At 40.8% G+C, this 19,744-nt stretch overlaps 2 protein-coding genes across 3 annotated transcripts in view; one reads left to right on the top strand and one right to left on the bottom strand.

Moving 5' to 3' along the window:
* LOC127576924 (myoferlin-like) overlaps positions 1 to 12,495 on the top strand; it is a 183,359-nt gene extending 170,864 nt beyond the window's left edge. The window contains 3 exon segments of the mRNA XM_052027748.1: positions 706 to 815; positions 4,177 to 4,324; positions 11,758 to 12,495. Of these exon segments, the coding sequence (XP_051883708.1) occupies positions 706 to 815; positions 4,177 to 4,324; positions 11,758 to 11,793 (294 nt within the window). The 3' untranslated portion in view covers positions 11,794 to 12,495.
* A 142-nt stretch (positions 12,496 to 12,637) lies between these two features.
* LOC127576355 (cytochrome P450 26A1) lies at positions 12,638 to 18,072 on the bottom strand. Of its 2 annotated transcripts, none has more exons than XM_052026853.1 (7): positions 17,719 to 18,072; positions 16,987 to 17,211; positions 16,435 to 16,719; positions 16,138 to 16,287; positions 14,890 to 15,024; positions 14,552 to 14,707; positions 12,638 to 13,360 (listed from the first exon to the last, which is right to left on the bottom strand). In XM_052026853.1, the coding sequence occupies exons 1-7, from the start codon at positions 17,905 to 17,907 to the stop codon at positions 13,016 to 13,018; spliced, it is 1,485 nt and encodes a 494-aa protein (XP_051882813.1). In that variant the 5' UTR covers positions 17,908 to 18,072; the 3' UTR covers positions 12,638 to 13,015. The 2 variants fall into 2 exon arrangements, with proteins under 2 accessions (XP_051882813.1, XP_051882814.1); XM_052026854.1 differs by lacking the exon at positions 17,719 to 18,072 and adding an exon at positions 17,384 to 17,431.
* Between the last annotated feature and the right edge of the window lie 1,672 nt (positions 18,073 to 19,744).

Raw genomic sequence — 19,744 nt, 5'->3', positions numbered from 1 at the left:
ATTTATTCCTGGATAATGACATAAAACTAAAGTTCTTGATCATGTCTGTTTTGCCCTAAAGTGTTAAGAAGCTAGTTCAGCATATACATACAGAATAATTTTGACATGTGAAATAATGGTGTATGCAGCAAAGCAGCACCCATTTTTTTTTAATACCATATACAGCATGTGTGAGTTTATACAGAAGCAGATGTATTTATGCTGCACCATGTTTTTCAGTCCTGGTACATAATCTTAACAGAAAATGACAATCACTTGAAGCCACAGAATATGAAAGCTTATCTGATTAATGATTCAACAGCCAGGAGCTACAGCAACCATTAAGCTATTTCATACCTTGGGTCATTAGTCACAGTCAATGATGACATGTTGATAGAATTTTAAACTCAAATACAAAACCATGATAGACATTTTGATAATTGCTAAAGTAATGCTTGAATACTGGAGAAACATTTTTAGGTCAATTGTTTGGATAGTTAATTGAGATTATCACAAAAATAACTCTGCCCCGATTCATGGATCGCATACTTGCTTTAGTCAGCTTTTGAGATCGGACTGTTAGCCTGAAAAGGACTGCATGATGTACTGTTTTGAAAAGGTTGAGGTAATCCTAGAAGTTCTGTATTCGGAGGTAACCGTATCACTTATCTGTGAATGTCTGTTCTCATTAGACATTTTGCTAAAAGTTTTTCTTTTGTTTTCCAGGGTAAAGTTGAAATGACACTGGAGATTGTCACTGAACAAGAGGCTGAGGAAAAACCTGCTGCCAAAGCAAGAGATGAACCCAACATGAACCCAAAACTGGAGCCTCCAAAGTAACCTTTTTTTCCTTGATTTGTTTTTGTATGTTTGTATCTTACATTTTGAAAGGATGGGGGCCTTTATGGGGCATCACATTTAAAAGCATAGGGTTTTTTGTGCTTTAAACATTGAATACTGACTATCTGAAGTGAATGGATTGACTTTAACCATTCTTTGTAAGCAGAGATTTTTTATCTCCTCCTATTTCATGCACTTAGGATTTACATTCAAGTGTTCTATTGATTCCACTGAGTTGGATGCAGTTGAGAGTCATGTTTGTTCTTTCAATTGCTTGAAAAAAGAACATTTCAACAAATAGTTTGTTCTGGGATTTAGCTAAATTGAATTTAGACAGGGGAAGGCATTTCTTGCACCTTCAACTTTTGGGGATGTTTCAACTCTAATCATCATGAACATTCACAATGCGTTTGCTAATGAAATGATTTGCAAATGGACTGTTCTTTTGCCTCACTTTCCACTCCATCTCTGAGCATAGATTTATTTTGAGGTGCTAACTGCACATCCTGTCTTCTCTCGCGGATCTTGTTGATTCTCCAAGAACCTGTATAATAAGTGAATCGATGAGGAAGAAGCTTTTGCAACCAAACTAGACCCTTTCCTTACCAGCAAGAGCTGTCTTTGCCCTCTTAAGCTATCTATCGGGACAGAGGATGACTTCCGTTCCAATGTTGTGGGTTAAGAGTGGTAGAGTAGTTAATGAGACCAATGTGGGACCCCCAGACCGCCATGTCACCACCCCCCCCCCCACTCCCAACGCGTGCACAGATGGGGCAGGAGGTTGCTGATCAGATGGATTGGTGTGTAGTTTGTGAGGTGGTATCTCCTGCTGCTGCTTATGCAAGGCTGTGTGCTCCTGATATGTGGCCTCAAGGTTTGCAACACCATCCTGAATGCTGCTTCTCCACTTTGTGCGGGGTTCTGAGGATTTGGTGGGAATGTTCTTCAAGGAAGCTCTGAGCTCATTGAATCTTTTCTTGTCTGGTAATCTCCTCCCACATCAGAGCTTGGAATAGCATATCTGTTTTTAGAGTCTAGTGTCAAGCATGTGAACGATGTGGCAAGTCCAACAAAGTCAACTGAGTGTTGTCAAGGCCTTGATGCTGGAGATGTTGGTCAGGGAGAAGTTGCTAATACTGGTTCACTTATCCTTCCAGTGAACTTGGAGGATTTTGCATTCGGTGCGTGTGGTATATTTCCAGTGCCTTCAGGTGCCTGCTGTAGGTAGTTCCAGGTCTCAGAAGCATGGAGGAGAGCAGGGATCTCTGCTGCCTGGTAGCCTTTGTTTTGTGCCAAGTGTGACATCTTGATCTTTTCCTCAGTTGATGAAAAGCTTATTAAAGATTATGATGAATTTTTTCCACAATGTCTCCCTTGCTGAGAGGTGACTTCCAAGGTGCTATGAACGTTCACTGTTGGAGGGCAGTTTGGTGAAGGACCTTGGTTATGTAGATGTTGAGCACTAGGGTCATCCCTTGTTTTTTTTCAGCCAGCAGGAGCTAATATAAGAATGAGGACAAGCAAGGCAGCTGTGTGTCAGAGTAGACAGGTCATGGGACAAGTGCAAGTCAATACCCAAGGGTTAAGGGTGGAAGTCTGCCAGGTTTCCATTGTAAGGGCTTTTTCAGCAGATGGATAATGTATTTGTAAGTGTTGCTCTAGAACCTGATTTTGTTGTGCCGTCACTCTGTAGGTGAATGGTCTACTGATACTTGATATTTGGGCATAAAGCTACATGCTGAATATACAAGAGGCTTATTGGTCTTTAGAATCAAAGAATCCGTGGCATCCTTTAGGAAAAGTGGAGAAAATTGACAGGTTAATTTAAACCTGTAGAAATTTAGCAAAACTTGCACTTTGTTTGCTCTCGAATATGCAGAGACAGTAGAAAGGAAAAGATTCTGTGGCTGGCCATTGTGCTGCATTGCTATCAGCTGTTTCCTGCTTACTAAAAGATTTTGCCACCTGCCATCGCTGTTTTTAACAGTTCATTCCAGTTTCGTAAACTTCTATTGTTTTTGAAGTTTAAATCCTAAAACTTGCATTTGTAAACCTTTTGGTCTCCATCTTCCATTAATTGCTTTGAGTGCTAGTAAATATTGTTAGCAGTTGTGGTTTCCTGGTGCTTGGCAAGATCCCACAAGCACAAGTATTTTGTGATGCTTTCTTTCCATTATGTTTGGTCAAAAGAGAAATGTTACCTTGGATGTTATCATGGGATCTTTTACCCAGGTCTATGGGCTTTGGCTTAATATTGCTGCTTAATAAGGTTCATCTGAATATGATGCTCAGTATCAGCCTAAATTTTGCACTGAAGTCTTGAAGTAGGGCTTGAACCTGCCATTTTCTGATACTTTGAACAATGTTCATTATGTATAGCGGATCGATTTGTGTTATGAGCTAGCAGATTGGACAGAATCTGAAGAAAATGTTTAATGTCTCAAATTTGATGGCCTTTGACAGATATTGCCTGATCTATTGAATATTTGTAGCATTGCTGTTGTTTAAGATTTCTACTATCTCTGTATTTTGCTTTTGTGTGGTTTTCCTTTTTTACTCTTATTTGGTCTATGGTTCAGGTGAAGGAGAGGTGATCATATTGAAACCTACAAAATCCTTACGGTGATGTCTTCCCTGGTTGATGTGTCTAGGAATGGGGCACAGCAGTTCAAAGTAAGGAATTGACTGTGATGAGAGGACAGCAGTGAATCTTCTGGAATTCTCTACCCAGAAGAGCTGTGGAGGTTCATTTGCTGAGGATATTCAGATTGCTGGGTCTTTAGATATGAAGGGAATAGAGGGTTAGGATTTTAGTACAGGACGGTGGGGCTGAGGTAAGATATCACCCATGATCTTCTTGAATGACTGAATTCAAGGGGCTGAATTCTGTTTTCCACACAAGGGGTACTTTCACTAACAAGGGTGGTGTAATGTCATTGTAATTCCTTTCCAGAGCACAGGAGGATTCCTTTTTTTTACTCTCCAAAGGTGGTGATTTCCTTGGACAGTTTATGATGGTGGCTTCATGGGGCTTCATTCTAGAGGCCATTCCTGTTCATCTTGGCACTTTGCTCTATCCCACCACTGGAGATGTTAACTTCATTTGTAGCAGCACCACCACTCCTTAACTAGAAGTCAAAACCCAATCTGTCCTGAGTGACTCTGCCTTGTTACATTCACCCACTGAGCCATTGGTTAGATAGGAACTCGCTATGGTTTTTAAAAGGGGTAATAAACATGCCCGTGGTTTACTTGAATAATAGTTTCTTAATCCTGTAAATGAGTGCTTAATGTAAATTGTGTACACTTTATCAGTTTAGAAAGGAAAATTAACTGTATTTAATTCTTTACAATCAGCCGTCCAGAAACGTCTTTCCTGTGGTTCACCAGTCCTTGCAAGACTATGAAATACATCATCTGGCGCCGATTCAAATGGATATTTCTTGGGATCATAATACTGCTGCTTGTAGTTTTGTTCCTTGGGATCTTCTTTTATTCATTGCCGGTAAGTGCATGGTTTTTAGTAATACTGTTCTCAAGGTGAGATTGCACAGAGACAAGTCATGCTTTCAAGAAGTAAGCCTGACTTGACTTTTTTTAAATTCCCCTTGTAACTCGGGTCATCACTCATTTGTAATGTTTTGGGTTTTGCCTTTCATTACGTAGGATCTAATGAAAAGTATTTGGCCAAGTGTAGCTAAGACCTGATCTAAAATGGAGAGCATGACCTGAATGCTACAATTGGCTACTGTTTACAATTGCCACTCTCGGCACTTAAGTCTGAAGGCACAAAGCAATATTCTCAAAGGGAGTTAGCTTGGTATTTCTGCCATTTGCAGTACTTCTGTAACAATTTCTCTGGCCAGTTCTTCAGTACAAGTTCTTGATTCAGTCACTTTTCTCACACTGCTGTTGTGGCTACTTCAGATTCTTTTGTTGCCTTGTCAAAAATAGTTCTAAAATTTGGTGAGCAAGCCAGGGTTTTGCTGTAAAAACACATGTACTTTGTACTCCCTCCCCCATAGTTTGCTGTCTTTTAACTAAGCGTGTGGGCTTCTCACCCCAAACCCCTCCCCCCACAACAACTACTATCATATCGATGTGCTGTATTGACTAACAAGTTAGCTACTTTACGAGACAGGATATGTCCCTGAGATAGTTTATGATCCTGCCAGTAAAAAAACGGCAACTGGATACTGCCTGAACAGCAATGCTAGTAAAGGCTACAATTAGAGTTTGAGAGCCCTGAATGGAAATCCGGGCTTTACTCCAAATATTACTTTACCCCTTGCTTCTTAAGGATAGTTCAGAAATAATTTACTAAGAAAAGAAAATTCTATAACCAGAGGATGAAAATGTGAGTGTATGCATTTTTGTGTATTTTCATGTCTGGGCTCATTCGATTTACTTAATTGACTGTGTACCCTGGAGCTGCTTTTGTATTTAATCTATTCATGAACCATCAGCTATAGAGGGGTTAATGTTAGTAGCCAAGTTCCCCATTATCTTAGCATTTTCAATTAAATACACCAAATTACCAATGGCACTTAGTATAAAGTATTGCCACAATAATGTTGGACGACCAGCAATTACATTGATTTACTCTGGACTATGTTCAGTTCATTGGGTAGAAAAAAAAGAGATTGGTGTTTGAGAAATTCACTGGTGTAATAAATTCTGTATATTGCTACCAAGTTAAAGCAACAAGGCTGTTAATTTAAAATTAAATAAAAACCCTTCTGTCTTCCACTTTGATGGGAAACAAAAGATTATGGGAAAGTTCTTTTTAAGGTGATAGGAGGAAAAGTTCAGCAGCATCCATCATGGCCTCCAGGCTTGCTGGGATAGGAGGGAGGGACATAAAGGTGTCAACACCAGAGCTGGTACAGTAGTAAATCACAGTTAGTGGAGCTAGCACAGGAATGGCAAACCAAGGCAGCTGTTAGTTGTGCAGTGCTGGATCTCTCAATGTTGTGTTAAGGCAAGTCCCCTTCTCATGACCTTGCTTTCCATTGCTGTTTGTACACAACCATCATCTCCCTCCTTAGCCTTGTGACCTTAGCTTGGCTGAATTTTTTTAAAACGTGGCTGATAAAGCTGAGAAAAGAGATCCAGCCAATCAGGAGGTTTTAACTGTTCTATTATTATGGGCTGGATTTTTCAATTGCTACTTTGGCCTCTTCTTTACACGTCTGTGGTAGAATTATCCCATTTTATTTTCCATCTATATTAGGTTAATTTGAACTATTTTTGTGATTCTTGGCCACAGGCAGAGTGCTGATGCTAGAATGCGTTGTTTTATACCAGTTTGGAAGGTTTATAATACAAGCTTTTTCCTCTTATGACTGAGGGAAAGGTGCCTGTTTTAAAAGCTCTAGTTTGATCTCGTGTACCATTATAAGTAGCTAAGATTATTTTAAATGAAAGTAAATTTAAAGCACATTTGAATTTTCTGATTTTGTTCTGGTAGATTAAATGTGAAATGTAAAGCATTCTGTGGTTTATCTCCACTGGGTGTCAAGCTTGCCTGCTAAATTTTGTGTGCATGGTGGAAAAGAAAATAATTTTAGGTCTGGATTGTTAGATGCAAAGTCTCTCAGCCAGTAATGTGCTGGAGCTCCATGTAGATAAGAACATGTATTTCACCTCTCCTGATGTGGAATTGGCCAGTAAAATTCAGCAGCCTTGCTACACTTGAAGAATTTTGCAAAGTTTGAGCAGCCCTTGAACAAAGCATAGTTCACGACTGGCCATTGGCAAAAATGATGTGTTTTTTTTAATCAAGAGAATGAAATAATGCTAAAGCAAAATGTGGCAGACTCTGGAATTTGAAATAAAAGTCAAAATGCTGGAAGCTCTCAACAGCTCAGGCAGCATTTGTGAAGAAAAAAAAAGTACATTTTGCATGTTTCAATAAGCTGATATGGGTGCTGTGACCAATTTAAAGCCACAGCATCATGTATTCTATGCAAACTTGATGCAGACCTTTAAGTATTCAAAGGCTCTGCTTTCTTGGATAGTCCTATAACCACCAAAATATACCTAGGAATGATATTGTCCCACTTAGTTTAATTGAACATCTCTGGAAAGACTAATAGCCCTCATAACTGTGCATTAATTTTGAAATTGTGCAAGGTGAATGTCATGGTACCATTTAATCTTCCTTTGTAGAAATGGTAATTAATGGTAACCTAGCATTTGCAGCCTGACTTCCTGTAAAGTTCAAGTGTGTTTGGCTGCTCACCCCACAAGGGGATGTGCTTCTGTGCTACCAGATCATCAACAAAAGAGATGGCTGGGGAATAGAACTACCTCCCGTCTGGTCTATATAACCTTCATCCCTAGGGTAAATGTCATGCTGGGGGGTGAAGATGGGGGGTGAAGAAAATGATTTTTTTTTAGAAAAAGCTAGACGTTTCCCCATTTTCCTCTCTCAACTCTGAAAGCAGTTCAATTTTGCATTGTATTCTTTTGAAAAACTGAGTTACAAACTGCGAACAATCACTGCACAAAGATGACTGAATTCATTACATTTGAGGACTAAATGCTGTATATATTAGACACGTGCTTTACTCTGGTTTCATTCATTACATTTATAACCGGCATCGTAACCAGTGACTGCAAAAGAGAAGGAATGAATGATCATGTGATAGGATGGCAGAATTCGCTCGTTCTTTTTTGTTTAAAAAAAGTCCTCCGTTACATCTATACACCAACATAATATCTGAGGACTGCAATACAAAAGCAATGAGCAAAATTCATAAGGCAAACCTCTCTGAAGATAAATGTTTATTGCATTCATAGTAAGAGCAGGCTATTCCAGTCTTGGTCAATACAGGATGTGAGGCCACCTGCCATTTTGACAAACTGCAAGACATTAAGCTCTTGTTTGAGTTCTTGTCATAGCCTTTGTAGAGTTGAGGTGCCCTCCCAAAATTGGACTAGTTTTTTTTTAAAAAACTATAGCCCAATAAGGTTCCCTCCATGGAGGCCTGTGAAATGTCATAGTTGGTGCTAATATCCAATGCCTCCATTTAAGGCCTTGTGTTTTGAGGTACTATTAATGTAGGTAACTGGCACACCAACTGTAAGTGTAACTGTTATCCTGATAAATGATCAGTGGAGGACTGTCCATAGAACAGCCCATAAACTAAGCCAGCATTTGAAGGCATAAAAACTGCTTCAATTTGAGGAGAATGCTTATTGTCCTTGTACGAAGTTTATTATGCCTTCCAATTTAAGGATGGTCCCTGATGTACACATTTGTACTAAGTAAGGTGATTAGTCCGAGTGCATTTTATCACTTTGATAACTCTGCTGCAGATTCTAAATGTTAATGATAGGTGATCCATTAAAAATGGCATGGTGAGGCAATTTGTATCCTGAAACACACACCTCTGGAGGACAGGGAAAGTCTACATTCAATTGGTACCAAGAGTTCAATCGCCAACATGGAATGGATAAGGGTTTGGAGGGATATGGTCCAGGTGCAGGTAGATGGGACTAGGCAGAAGATCAGGTCGGCATGGACTAGGTGGGCCAAAGGGCCTGTTTCTGTTCTTTAGTACTCTATGATCCTAAAGACTTGGATACCAACACTTGAGAGGAAGAAAGAGAATATAATTGGTGTACACTGAAAATTACAAACAAAGTAGGAACCATCAATTTAGATGTTCTTTTTCAAGCCATAGGTTAGCAATAACTCCTGAAGAAACTTGCTTGATTTGGTCAAATCCTTTGCCCTGTAAAGAGCTGATTGGGCCACCAATCACATGGACATCATTTATAAATAGTGAAATCTCTAGATCCATCTTGTTGAATTGGTGTGGGCCAATTCATCTGTTCAGACTGCTAAGAATCAGGAATTGTGTTTGACCGACAACCAAGGAAGATTGATGAGTTGGAGAAACATTATATGACATCTTTCAGAATGATGAATACAAATGGCTAAATATTAGGAAATAAAAGGTGCATCATTTGGTGAAAAAGAACCCATTTCTGAGGAAGCAGCTATAACATTTGAACAAATTCCCAAAGATCAACACTTCTCATCCTCATTCAGGGTAGTCACCTTTTTTTTTGCTTCCTTTTCCCCTCAACCGCTTCATCTTGAATGTGCTACAGAAAGATTAAATGTTTTTTTTTCAGATTGCCAAAGCAGTAATAATGTCTGTGTATCAGAATAAAACTGGCAACATGAGAGGAGAATAATTCCCCTTGCTTGCCGTGGGAATTGCATAATGTCATTGTTGCAACCATAAGGCATAAAATGGGATGTCTCAATTTATCAAGTTATACTGCAATTGCTGATTTATAATTTGAGCTCCAAATTGGGAAAGTCAAATCCAAATTAGATTGCTGAATGCATCCATTTAGTTATTAAAAAAATAGAAAATGCTGAATGGGTCGGGGAGAATCTGTGGGAGAAAAGCAATTAATGCTTTGGGATGATGACCTTTAATCTGAACCTCTTCAGCTTTTGGACCTGAGAATGAACAGCTTCCAATTGCCTATCACGCTCCCTTAGCAAGTTCCAAAAACTGCATCAAATCTTCCTGCTAGCAAATATTGAGAATATCTAGCATTTTCTTTATTTTGGACTTGGAGGATCATCAACTACAGTCACCACATGGATACACTTGATCACTACATTTCCCACTAATGCCACCTGCACACTGGTTTTTGTTTCTTCACTCATTCCCTTCCCAACCTCTTTTGCTGTAAACCACATCTCTTTTCACAGTTCACTCTCTCCTTCCCTCTACCCAATCGCATTTTGTTTTCTTGACCCCACCCACATCTCTTTCTCTAATTGCTGAATTTTTCCAGTTCCGATACAAAGGTCATTATTTGAAGTAAAAAGCATTTTGACCCAGTTCTAAAGGGAGAATGCAGCAGTCAGGCACTTGAATCACATTCAAACTTGTCTGGTTTGTTGGAAAATAAGTCTAGTTCTCAGAATGCCCACTAGATAGAGCTCTGTGCAGCCAAGTATTGCTGCTCTTCAAGGCAGATGAAAAAGAATGCAGTGCAGAATTCATTTTCTGGAATTTATAGAATCAGTTTGAGATTCCCTCTCCAGGGAGGGGGGGTGTCTGATATTAATTAATTGTTTTGGTTTTATTTGATGTATTGCAGTAGGCTGTAGCATTTATCAAATGCTACTTTCTTTATCAATGCCGTTTCCTGCTCCTCCCTTAACTTCATAAAACCGGTTAATATTTGTGATGCAGTGTGACAGGAGGAGGAAAGAAATAGCTGTTAGTCGTGGTGAGAGAGAATTTTGCCATGCAAATTTTTCCTGAAATAAAGGTTTTGGGATTTGGTAAGAATTTTAATTTTGAGGTGTTGGCAGATCAAGAGTCATGTGGGTCAGTGGACACAGAAATGAAGGGTGAGTGGAAGTTTCTTTGGGATGGGAAGGTCATTTTATTCAAAACTGCTGAAGATCGATATGAAGCCAACCAGGAAATGACTGGATTGAAAGTTTAAAGTAAGAGTGAATGTTTGGGCAACACATGGATTGATCAACAGGCAGGGATGTAATGCTGGATGGCGATGGTCTTTGCCATGAGCATCAGAGGTTGAAAAATAGTGGTTTTGGGTAACATCCTTCAACCTGACTGGGCTGGGAGGATAACAATGTTAGGAAACCTAAGCAATTTATTGTGGAGTCCAGGACAATGGCTTTCATCATTTTCTTTTACTAAAAGAAACTGATAAACTACCAGAAAATGGAGGATAGACAAGTGGCCAGACAATACTGTGATAGTGCTAAGGGTTGTGATTGGCCTTGGGTACTAGCACTGTGTTACATGGAACATGACTGTTTGCTTTGAAATGATGTTGGGCCAGGAGAGGAGGAACTTGAGGATTTCTTAGAGTGAAGAGAGTGGGAAGAAAAGTAACGTCTAGAGATTGTTGGGCTACACTTGCCAGGGTTAGCAGTACAGCCAAGCAAGAAATCCTATTGCACTGGACAATGGAATGACCACAATTTCAAAATATGCAGAAAGGCTGATGAGGGTAAAGAACAGTGAATACTAGATTCAAGTATGTTTGGGTAAACCTGTATAGAAATAATGATTAGGGTCCTGGGCATTGGTGAGGAGGAATCAAGTGAACAGGTGCAGTTGCTAGGGAAAGGCAGATGAACAAAGATATGTGAAGGGAATAATGGGGTAAGTGAAAATTGTGTCTGAAGAAAATGGGAAGTAAATGCTGAGATTGGTGTGGTGGCAAATGCAGCTTGGAGAGGTATTGATAAATACCCTGATGAGATGTAATTATATTTATATTTTGTACACAGTATCTGATGTGTTAGATGAAACCTGTGCATGAAGAATCATATTTAAGCAGAAATGAAACTCAAATTTGATCCTGATTGTGTGTACAAAACACAGCAAGTAATCAGATGCAAATGGTTGCTATCCTACTTCTGCTACTGCAGAAATAGCCATGCATGGGTGGTGCTGAGAAAAATTAGTTGAGTGTAAATGCATGTTTAATACGATACATGTACTGCAGATTAAGTCATTGTGCAGGTCGGTCTGCAGAGTTATGTGGTACAGGAGTTGCTTGCTGTTGGTCACCACAACAATGCAGGAAGGTGAAATTGAATCCAGAACCTAATATTCCTTTAATGCAAGTAAAGGCATGTCTATCTCCTTTAATTTCCATTAATCATTGCTTTTTGAAAAAATGTTCCACTGAGAGCGTGTTGGATAACAATCTACAGCTGATCTTGTTCAGATGCATAATTTGTGACCCAGCTCTTAGATGTGATTCTTATTTAAACCTGTCAGATTAACTGATGACCTGCAGATATGCTGGAAATTGTGTTACTACTTTGAGAAATAGTAAGTGGAGATGATTAAGTTTAAATTTAGAGTGTTTCTATGAAATCCAATTTTTAAAATCTTGTTTTATCTCCCACAGAACTATCTATCCATGCGAATTGTGAATCCCATCTAAGGATTGGCCGGTCCTCCTACAACAGAAATTCTGTTGAATAGCTGGTACAGGAACATTCATTTCATATGTCTACAACCTCGTGGCCTAAAGGATAGAAATGAACTGAGGTTAGGAAGGCGACAAGATCTACATTTACCAAGGTTAGCCAAGGTTCATGGGGTCATGACTGGGCCATTTATCAGTGATTCCATGTTAATGTGCTGACCCTGATGACCAGGATCCTGCTGGTTTAATCCCAGCTTTTCTGCAATTGACTGTTTGTTTAGCAGGTGCCTCTCCTAGTTATGAAATACCGGGGTTGATTTTTGAGATGATGAGCTAAGCTAAAGTGTTATAAAACAATGGCTATTGAAGGTGGTTGGTTTGCTAATCTGTTATAGTATAGATTTAAAATATGCAAATTTATGGGACTTTTATAGAATATCATTTTATAAAAAATAAAACTTAATTCAAAAGTGGAAATGCTTTCACTTGGTGTGCATGTGTCCTGCAGGAATGGAAGAAACTGGTGGTTGACATTCCATTGATTATATAAAGTGTAGAAATATTGTACTAGGCAAAGGCTCAATGGTTCATGAATTTGTTCAAGTGCTGTGTTTTGAATTTGGACCAAATGTGTAATTTAAATGCATACTAAAGTGTTATCAATATGTACCTTCTGTACTCAATATTGGTTGCTTATAAATCATTTCATCAGCTCTATGGTTCATGTCCTTTTTTATTATTACATGTAGCTTTGTTTAAAAATTCCTCTTTATGGGCCTCCCTCCTGATTCATGGCTTAGTGCTTGACATGTTCTGCAATGCATGCCAGGCAGTTTAAGTTACAATATTTACACACCAAGGCTTTAACATAAATTAGCAGTCACATAACAAAGACGCAAAGCATTTAAATAATTCAGAATCTAAAAGTAGTGGGTTGAGAAGCTTGCAAGTAGTACAAAATAGCTCATTAACAGAATTAATAAACAGTTTGATTTTATCATTGTGCCAAACAGGACATTGTGGAGGAAATATTTGGAGGAAAAATTTTGACCTTCAAAACAGACAAGTACATTTTAGAAATTAGAAAATTAGATTTAAAGCTTCTGCCAGTTCCATGAACCCACCAAATGACAGGCTGAAGTTTATTACTCCCCTCGTATAATGGATGGAGCACTACACCTGGGTCTGTTAATGATGAGACCATGTATTTGCAGAGTTCTGGTTTGTTGTTAATAGGTCAGATTTTGTATGGGAATGGTGTAAATTTTGTTGGCAGATTGTCCACTGGGTATACGGTGGGATTGGTTTTCATTGTAGGAGGTCCATTTAAAAGTTGCCAGTCACAAGCCCTGACGAGCTCCACTGTGAAGATTTTGAGGAGGATCTTGGCAAACTCTTTACCGACACAACCCCTTGAGCCTCCACCAAATGGAATGTAGCTGAATCTGCACGCATCCTTTTCTGGGCAACCCTCCATGAAGCGATCGGGATTAAATTCATCCTTTTTTGAGAAATTAGTTGCAACGTCATGAGTGTCGCAGATGCTATAAATAACATTCCAGCCTTTTGGTATCTGGTATCCCTGGAAATAAAGTTGATTTCATTATTTTAAAGTAATATAGCTTCTGCAATATAGAACTTCTAATAAGCAGTGTGAATTGCTTCTGGTGATTTAATATGGATATTGTTATTGCATCTTATTGATTCACAAAATTAAAACTCTAAACATCATTGCAGTACAATCTCTGAAGTTGACAACATTGTCCAAGCATTCTGAGTAGCTCAGCCTTGTCACTGGAGCCACAAACAACCAAAATTAGAAGGCTGCAGGCTCTAAAGTATTTGTGTGAAATTCATTGTAAATTATCCTATGTTATCACTCTTATTAATGTATACTTGATTTCAAGCAGCAACACTTAACCATCAACCTGTTTACAATGATCTAATTCCTACTTTTTAAAAAAATTTTAATCCGTGTACACTTAAACTATTTGCGGACATCATCCCTTCCCTAATAGCAGACTTGAAAGCTCAAGGGAGGACTGGTGCTAGCCAGTATTCCCTTGAGCCAGTGATTCTTCCTGGTCAGTTAGTGTAACCTCCACTATCTGAACTACATTTTCATTTTTCAGACAAAAGCAGATGCTGAAAGTCTGGAATCAATATTGTGGGAGTGTACTGTGCATCTTTGTGAATCTACTTAAAACTCCACAAACACAAACACTTTTCCATTTGATTTTTTTCCCACTGTTCTGGTCATTATCCTCCTGCTCCATAAACTTGTTTTTGTTTCTAATTCCTACCTGATCAGCTCTTGTCAACATTTTTCTGTTCATTGTATTTCTCGTGTTATCTGAGATTGTGATGGGGGATTAAAAACATCTTTTGTAGCCTTGCTCAATTGTAAGAATACATGATTATTGCCTATGGATATAAAGAACAGGAGTAGGTCATTCACCCCCTCCTGTCTCCACTGCAATGGAAATATAATATGGCTATCTTTTACCTCATGCAACTTCCCCTTATTCTTTATTCTCTTATTTATATATGTAAAGTGATATGGATTTTAATTTGCTTGAAACCAGTTGAATATGTTATGGATACTTGGTAACTACTTAAACATTATAAAATCTGGATTTTTAAAAACAATATCGGCTGTTTTGAAACGTTGTTTCCTGAATGTCTCTGTAAAATTTCTTTAGCTGCGTTGTTTCAAAAGGTAAATACATATTTTGCAGCAGACTTATTACTGACTCCAAAAATATCAGCTTACGTTTAACACGAAGGTCTTTAGGGCCACGCGGAACCCTCCGGGGACCGGGGGACTTAGTCGAAGAGTTTCTTTGATGACGCTTCCGGTATACTTAAGTTGTTCAAGGGCTTCAATGGTGATTTGTTTGTTCTCTTTAACGTCGCTGCTCAGTAATCCCTGCAAATCCATTGAGAAGCCACATTTAAAAGCAAAAAAAACAAAATCCGGGATTGGAGTTTAAATGACATTCAACGTGAAACGACTAGAGCTGGGCTCGTGCGGTCGGTGCACCAGTAGCCGAGGAATCGGATCGCCGGGGCGCCTGCAAACACGCTCGGGGGACACATGCGATGCCTTACCTGCTCCTGCAATTCCCGTCTGACTTTTTGCACCACCTCGGGGTGCAGAGCCAGGAAAGTAACCAGCGAGGTGGCGGTGCTGGCCGTCGTTTCGTGTCCTCCGAACAGGAGCTCGGTGGCAGATTCCTTCAACTCCTTAACATGAAGCAACAAAAAGGGTGGGGTGGGGTGGGGGGGGGGAAGCACACCAGGCATTAGCAAGACCACCAGCCCTGAACCACACCATCTCGACTCGGGGCAATTACACTTCACGAGCGTGAGTGAATCCAGTTGCCACTCGTTGCAAACGTTACGCGGAATGCATCCACCAGTTTGCAGCCTGAGTGTATTCCGCGGTTTGTAATTGTCTAATCTGGATATTGCACCTTGCTACCGGATCAAGCAAACTGAGATTCTTTTCTTGGAAGTGACTATTTCAAGAAAGGAGAACATTTAACCCTAATTTTATTTGTGTAAGAGTGCATGTTTTAAGATGTAGCGTTAATTATGTCATTGTGTATTGGATTACAGGACCAAAAGGGTTCTGGTTTAGAAGCGTGTGGGTCGCGCTATCACTCTGGCAGGTGGATCTGAGAGAGGTATTGTCCTGGTGGAATAAAATGCTGGAAACACTAAGCAAGTCGGGCAGCATCTATAGAAAGAGAAACAGTTAACATTTCAGGTCCGGGATTCAGTATCAGCATTTCCAGCATTTTGTGTTTTTATTTCAGATTTTCCAGCATCTGCATTTTTTTTTACTGTATTTATTAACATGCAGGTGCGGCCGGGAGCGTTGCAGTTTGGTGGGGAGTGGGGTCAGGTTTCTGTGGGTGATCCGCTGCAGGAAAAGCATCCTCGCGGGGCTCCCACGTTTGGGCTGGGGAATGAGAACTGTTCCTGTGGGTCGGATTCCCGAAAGCGTTCTGAGTGTGGGGGGAGTCTAGTTTGCTGGGGCGGGCAGGTCTGGGATTGGAATCGCTGTGTCTGGGCCTGGGCCACCGTTCTGGTCGCTGTGGGGTAGAGAGAGAGAAGGGTTCGGGCTGGGGGTGATCCAGGTGCGTTGAGCTGAGGCTGGGGCTGCGGCTCGGAAGCTGGGGTGAATGCACTAGCTGCGTTGGGGCAGGGTTCCGCTGAGCGGCGGTTCAGGTGAATCCGGGAGCGGTGACTATTGAGGGAGATCACCGGCCTGAGACGTGGGGTGAGTGCACTTGGGGATCTGGACCAGGTACAGTGTTCTGGCAGCTCTTGCTTGAAGAGTTGTGTCTTTACCTGTAACCGCAGGGGCTGATTGCTCTGCTCTGAGTGCTCGATCAGAAGCTGCAGCGCATCCTTAAACTGGCCCTCAGTCTCTCGCCTTGCCACCTTTTTCCTGATGTTCTCTTCGATTTTTGCATGGATCACATTCCTGGCCTTCAATCCCTATCATCAGATAATGACAATCTGCGTCATGGCGGGATTTAAAGGTCCAATTCTCCACTCTCCCTACTGCCTAGTTTCCGTTGAAGCAAAAAAATTCTACAGCCCATTTGCACTATTTTCTCTATTTTTAACCTTTGCGGATCTTACCCGGTACAAGCCGCTGAACGGCACGTCGATGGGCAGCGAGAAGAGATTGCGAATCATTTCCTCAAAGGCTTCGATCAGCTGCTGCTGCGTGCGCGGGTTGGTCTGGTTGGGTTCGAATCCCAGTAAGATCCGCATGGCGATCCCGAACATAAGGCGCTTCATCTCGGGGTAAACCAGTACACAGGAGCCGCTCTCCAACCATCGCCTGAGGCCGGCGCGGATTTCCTCCCCCATCACCGGGATGTAGTTTTCCAGAGCTTCTCGAGAGAAAGCTTTCAAGATCACCTATTATCATTAGAAAAAAAACATCTCAGCAAATAGCAAACTACCTGCCACATTTTCCCCTTTTCTACGTCGCTAGTAATGTATTTTCATTATGCATGTTTATACGTATTTTAAAATGGAAATATCAACAGCTTCTATTAAATGAATACTTTTGATTCCAGTATATCTGTACTTGTGTGCATGATGCAAAACCTTCACATGCGAAGGTTTTATTTAGACATAAAACATCGATCAGTGACTGGCTCAGATGTGGAAAGATGCACTTACTCTCTTCCTCAGTTTGTGTTCGGAATCGTGGAGGCTGGACAGGCAGCCGGCTCCCAGGATCGTCCTCACGGAGGCGGGCCATTGCACCGACACAAGTTTATGCTCCCCCAATAAAATCTGCTTCACATTCTCGGCTCCCATGATCCGCACAGTGGGGCTCCCGAAAAGATGGGTCTTGTAGATGTGGCCGTACTTTCGCACTTTCATCTTCAGGAACTTGTATCTCTGTAAATGGATACACCGTGTTGGTTAGGCGCAATTAATACACAGAACACATTTACCGGGGTATTTTTGAGGTTGTTACTTAACTGTTGCAAAACCTGCGGGGAAGCAATAACTATAAACATGTCTCATCGTTTGATACTGGAGGCAAAATCAAAATAAGAGCAAGACTAACCTGGCGCACTTTGCGAAATAAATCAGTATGGCAGCCACTCAAACCAGCTAAATTGTTTTGTTTTAACACAGCGACGCTTGCTGTAAATTCCTTTTATTAATGACGACACACTGGAATGCAATTCACTTAAAGTTACTGAACGTCGCTGGCTGAACTGAGCAGCGCCTATCGCCTTTCACTGCAAGTTCGCAACTTGTTCTCATTATCTCAAAAGGTTTACAGAATTATTTTCTATCCTAATTGCCGAATTTGGCATTTTGCTCTGGCGTTCTCTTGACGTCCTGAATTTGCTGTGGACGCTAGTGGTTTATCTCGAACCAAGTGGAACCTCTCACCTGCAGGACCAGCTGGAGAGTCTCTCCCAGGAAGGGCAGCCCCATTGACCCCGGAGGTAAGGGGCTTTCACAGCTACGGTCCCTTCCACTTATGCAGTAAATTTCCCACAGTTTTACCGCAGCGAGAAAGAGCGATAGCGGCAGCACGAAAGTGCATAAGAAAGTGGCGCAGAGTGTAAATAGAACCATTTTAACCACAGCAGGACCTCCTTTCAGTTCTCCCCTCGGGATACCCTCAACCTTCTCGTAATGTGTTTCTCAGGATGAGGGAATGAGCCTCCTAAATGCTCACACTCCAGGTTCAAGCCTCTTTATAACCACTCCAGGTCTCAGCCCCTTTACCTTGGTCAGTTCAATTAGTTCACACAAAGTTCATCTTTAATTGTGTAGTTTGTGCCATCCCCTCTGACTCCGCCTGCTCTAATGACGCTGCCCAAAAATCTTTAACCCATTGTGAACCAGAAGTGAGGCTATCAATAAAGGAGATCGGAGAGTGTGAGGTATGGATCACCTGGGCTTCTGTGATCGCAGTCTTCGGGGGACTCGATGATATATTATGCAAGGAGTTCAAGCGATTGGAAATGATCATTGTCAGAAGGGACAAGAGAAAATCATAGCTCATAAACTTAAAATCAGGGACTTGAGATTTTGGGAGAAAAATATTCCGTTAGTTCTACTGCTCCTGATGCCCAGTGTAATTATTTTAATAAGTTTCGTAAAACGGGGTCCCTTTAAAGTACCTAACACACAAATTGGCAAGCAGTCCATAAACTGTGAGCGACCCCACCCATAAATTCATTGTACTTGAGTCGAACTGAGCGTCGATATAGGAAACGCTTTATTAACAGCACGTATTAAATTTAAAATGATACCAAACTTGTCTCATTGACCTGGGGCGCTGCAAAACATAACGATATTCAACAGTCCCATGCGGCAAGGCACAAGCAACGTAAGGTCTCTTTTGAAACCTGAGATACTAAATTTGGCTAGCAAGCTGAAATCTGCTCATCGTTATGGTGCCTTTAATTACATTTAAAACAATGCTGCTTAAAGGAGTTGGTAACGCGCGCTGTTCACCTCGGCTCGCTCATCACCATGAGAATTACATGTTGTGGTTCACTGAGGATGAAGGATATGATTACGCATTTTAAAACAAAATATTTAGCTCGATATTATTAGTAAAATCCGGGCTGGAGGTTTGCTCTGGATGTGCTGCTGCCCGCCCACCAGTTGGAATGACCTGATGTAAAGATTAATTATGTCATTGTCGTGGAGCCAAGTTTCGCATTGACGTGGCGTAGGGGCTGAGTGGCTGTTATTTAGAAAGCAGCCTGGCCTAGCGTTCACCCCCGGCTGCAGATTAAACCGCGCCTTTGGGTAACTGTGAGAAATAACTACATCGTCATTCAGATGTGAATTCCTAAAATTATGATCCCATCCTCGTTCTAGGTTCAAACCCAGGTCAGCCAGGCAGAGCAATGGAAAAGTAAAGTTATATCAGAAAGTAAACAGTCGCCGTTGCCACCCACAGTTTTATAGGTGCGTTTACAGCAGCTATAACTCCCCGCGCGTGCAAATCAGAATGTAAATCTGGAGTTGCTGTTAAAGGAATCTGGAAATGATCGATATGTACGAGCAAAGTACAAATCCGCTGCCCCGTCTTTGAACTCCTGTATTTACTTAATTCTAATCCGAATCCGAACGTTCTTAAATGTAATCTCAAACAGTGTGTACAGCATTTCGGACACCGAGCAGCCAAGACCGTTTAATCGACACAGCACCCCCATTATTACGGTCCATTCCAAATCAAATGTACTAAATCAATCTTTTTTTTTGAGATTGCATATATGAAACAATGAAGAGAAGGTATCCCGCAATTTCCTCTCTTTCTGCAGCTCCAAAAAATCTGAAGTCACAAGATGTTACAAATTGTGCAATTAAACAAGATACAATCCAAATAAGGAAAAAAAATGCTGGAACAGTTTGACTCTGTTTCTTTCCTGAGTGATGCTTTTTGACCTGCTAA

The sequence above is a fragment of the Pristis pectinata genome, chromosome 12 (genome assembly GCF_009764475.1).
Source record: "Pristis pectinata isolate sPriPec2 chromosome 12, sPriPec2.1.pri, whole genome shotgun sequence".
NCBI lineage: Eukaryota > Metazoa > Chordata > Chondrichthyes > Rhinopristiformes > Pristidae > Pristis > Pristis pectinata.
Note: the sequence above shows the minus strand (reverse complement) of the source record. Positions and strands in the feature narration are given on the sequence as shown.